The sequence below is a fragment of the Nicotiana tabacum genome, chromosome 15 (assembly GCF_000715075.1).
Source record: "Nicotiana tabacum cultivar K326 chromosome 15, ASM71507v2, whole genome shotgun sequence".
Taxonomy (NCBI): Eukaryota; Viridiplantae; Streptophyta; class Magnoliopsida; order Solanales; family Solanaceae; genus Nicotiana; species Nicotiana tabacum.
The window spans coordinates 69,213,832-69,217,489 of record NC_134094.1 but is presented as its reverse complement, the minus strand read 5'-3'; the positions used below and the strand labels follow the sequence as shown (position 1 = coordinate 69,217,489).

At 33.5% G+C, this 3,658-nt stretch overlaps 1 protein-coding gene across 1 annotated transcript; it reads left to right on the top strand.

Moving 5' to 3' along the window:
• The first annotated feature begins 1,850 nt into the window (after nt 1-1,850).
• LOC142169670 (acyltransferase Pun1-like) lies at nt 1,851-2,866 on the top strand. The gene is made up of 2 exons (XM_075231566.1): nt 1,851-2,312; nt 2,507-2,866. Exons 1-2 carry the CDS (start codon nt 1,851-1,853, stop codon nt 2,864-2,866), a joined length of 822 nt encoding a protein of 273 aa, XP_075087667.1.
• Nucleotides 2,867-3,658: the final 792 nt, after the last annotated feature.

Here is a 3,658-nt window from a genome sequence, read left to right as displayed (position 1 = left end):
TGATACTATGAGAGTATGCATATGATTTCATCACTGTTCTGCATTACAATTGGCATACATAATTGATACGTAAATATCGAGACGTATCATTCTGCATTTCAATTACAATTGGAATATTTTACCGGTTGAGCTTTAACTGTTGAATTGGAAAGCATGTCTACATTTTCGTACTGTTATTTCTATATTTGGATTGTACCTGTTGAGCTCGTCACTGCCTTCAGCCCAAAGGTTAGACTTGTTATTTACTGAGTTGGTTGTACTCATGCTACACCCTGTACTTCGTGTGCAGATCCAGCAACTTCCGAATACGGTGGTTGCTGATCTTGAAGCTTTATCAGTTCGGAGATTTTTGAGATAACTGCTCTGGCATCCGCAGACCTTGACTCTCCTCCTTTATCTTATAGTTTTGTTTATACTGTTCTACCTTCCTAGGCAGTGGCTCATTTAACAGACCGTGTCATTGTATAAATGCTCATATACTCCGTAACGCCCGGATATTTTGGGGAATTATGTATTGAGTTGTGATATTTTCATCCAGTTGTTATGAGATTTTTACTTACGTAAACCCATTTCATTATAATTTGAATTTAAGATGTTGGTATGTATGAGTTGTCGGCTTGCCTAGTATCATGATAGACGTCATCACGGCACTTGTGATTTGGGGTCGTGACAGCAACGATGATAACATTGCTAATAATGTTAATTTTAATGCAAAATAAAAGAACCTACCCTTTCAATTTCATCATTTAAGTTGGTGTACTGATCATCAAAATCGGTAAGACATAAAAATTGTGAAGAATATGAATAAATATTTTACAGTAATGTGAAATAACTTGGTTTAGAATCAAGGTTTGCATTTCAATCGGAGTCGAATTTACGATATGATCTCTTCACCATATTAGGTATTTATGTACGTACAAATACCATTTTGACATGATTATTAAGACGTGCACATGTTTCGGTACTCTCAAAATATTAATGAACACGAGATACATTAATGCTTTGTTTAAGAAAATTACAAATATTCCAATCGTTAAAAACACCTAAAAATACCATACTCAAAAAAGAAACCTAAAATATGTACGTGTACGCCGAGTCATATAGTATATAATGTTATAAAACAATATCAATATTTAAAAATAAAGCTTTGAGTAAATATTTATGCATTAAAGAATAAAACACAAGTTTTTATTAATGATCAATGTGGATAGTCATATGGTGACTTGTTTGTCAAGATCAAAATAATTGGTTATGATTTGAACCTACCAAGATTGAAAATCAAGGTTTATATTTGAGGAGAAAGAGACGTTTCTTTTAGTAGAATTGTACGATTAATTCATCGTACTAATTAATTTTCCATCTGAAAGCCGCTTTGCAACTACATATGAAGACTACAGTGCTGTTAACTATGATGAAACTTGAAAACTTCATCAATGTTTTGTTTACTGAGGTTAGATTGATACCTTGTTCAGGCTTTGACTTCAGGAGATGTGCATTTTGTGTTTGAAAGGGTTAAATGGATTAAGATTTTGCATTAATAATTGAATTCAGGAGAAAGAAACTTGTGATTGGAAAGCAGTTATATTCTTTATGGATCGGACATACATAATTGCCTCGAGCCCGTTGATCAATAGATACATGCAATTTCAGTCTTTAAAAAAAACTACTATTTTACTACTTACTCATCAAAAGTAAGCTGTCAAAGAATATGGAAAGTTGGAGAAAAGAGTACTCACGTGCATATACGAGCCGAACTAGTTAAGATGGATATCCCTCTGGTGAGATGATAAGAAATATAAAGAGCGTGCTAGCAAGTTGTCAAGGCTAATATATAGATCAAACTAGTTAAGATGGATTTAGCTGCACTACCACTTGTAACTATGATTTCGGAAGAGCTCATCAAACCTTCATCTCCAACTCCATCTACTCATTCATTGCACACGCTCTCTCTCCTTGAACAAGCCCAAACGCATATTTATATACCCTTTGGTTTATTTTACTCCAAAGAGCAGCTAGGTGAGATATGCAATGGCCCATCTCAAATTTATCATCTTCTTGCTAATTCTTTATCTAAAAATTTAGTCTTTTATTATCCATATGCGGGAAGTCTCATAGATAATACTATTGTTGAATGTAATGACGTTGGAGCCGTGTTTTTCTGGGTAAAAATTAACTACCCTATGTCTAAAGTTGTTAATCATCCAAATTCTGTTGTTAAGGATTTGATTTTCCCGCACGGCCTACCTTGGGCAAATGATTCCTCTCATGGCTTTGCCATTGTTCAATTAAGCTGTGGAGGAATAACAATTAGTGTATGCCTAAATCACACAAGGTAGGAGACACATCCGCTGCGCATTTGAGTACATATGTAAGCAGAAAAAGTTATGTTTCTCTATTTCTAAATTACGTTCTCTAAAAGCTTATGTTACTGAAAATTCACAAGTGGAAGATCCAACACGTACTGAAGTCATTAGTGCACTGATTTTAAAATGTGCTGCCGCTGTAGCAAAAGGGTACATTTCAAAACCATACATTGGTCCATTACGCGAATTTGCGTGGATTGATTACCCCAAAATTGCCATCAAAATCTATTGGAAATGTTCTTTCAAACTTCTCGACAACAATATTTGAGAAGGAAGACATGAATGTACCAAAAATAGTAAGTTTGATGCGGATGGAGAAACAACTCTTCTATAGTAAAGACAATGTCAAGGAAAACAGATGGGCCGCTGAAATACTAGAATTAGCTAATAAGCGATCAGGAAAGCCATCCTATGTGAATGATCCCAACGAGTATAGTAGTATGCTTCAGTATCCATTTCATGAAGTAGATTTTGCTATGCGACCAAGTTGGTGGCGAAGTTGATGTATTTGTGACACTGAATGAACAAGAAATGTCAAAGTTTGTGCATGATGCATAACTTACTGATTTTGCTGCTTCTATTCCAAATCAATAGACAATCATGAGTTGACATACAAGACCTTTATTTCATTTCTAATTGCTTCTTAGTCCTTATGTATTTCTACAAAAAGGGAATAAATATAGTTGTGTTTGTTATGAATATTTCAACTAGTATGTATTGTTTACTTGGACGATTTGTCTCATAGGCTAAATACCATCATAAAGTTGGGCATGTAAACTTTCTTTAGAAGTACTTGCATATACCGCGCACAATATTTGTTTTATTCTTCTTCTTTTTTTAATGCATATGAAGGCAACATATTTATTAGCATCTTTTAGCAATGATGATCATGTTCAAATATCTTAAAACTTAAAATCACAACAAAGACGAGAAAATTGGTATTGTGATTCTCAAGGTACTTCTGCCGAATTATAATGGTTTGTATGATGCAAACATATGTTAAATGAAAAGGCAAAAACAATCCAGAAATATCACTGGGAAGTCATACATAAAATTCGTCCAATCAAGAAATTAGTTGTCTATAAACCTTAAAATTTTGTAGATTGTGGATATGACGAATATTACTCTTGTACTATTATTTTACGTAACAAGCTTTAGAGTATGCGTGTTGTGCGTCTCTTCCAAATATAAATATCAATTAATATAAATTTTAAACAATTACACCAAAATATATTAAACTATGTGATGAGTTATAACATAAAGTTTTAAAAGTAAGCGCTCTTGAAAATAATGAC

Coding starts and splice junctions, on each gene's coding strand:
- LOC142169670 (XM_075231566.1), top strand. CDS start 1,851: ATGGATTTAGCTGCACTACCACTTGTAACTATGATTTCGGAAGAGCTC. Junction 2,313..2,506: donor GTGGAGGAATAACAATTAGT/GTATGCCTAAAT, acceptor CTGCCGCTGTAG/CAAAAGGGTACATTTCAAAA.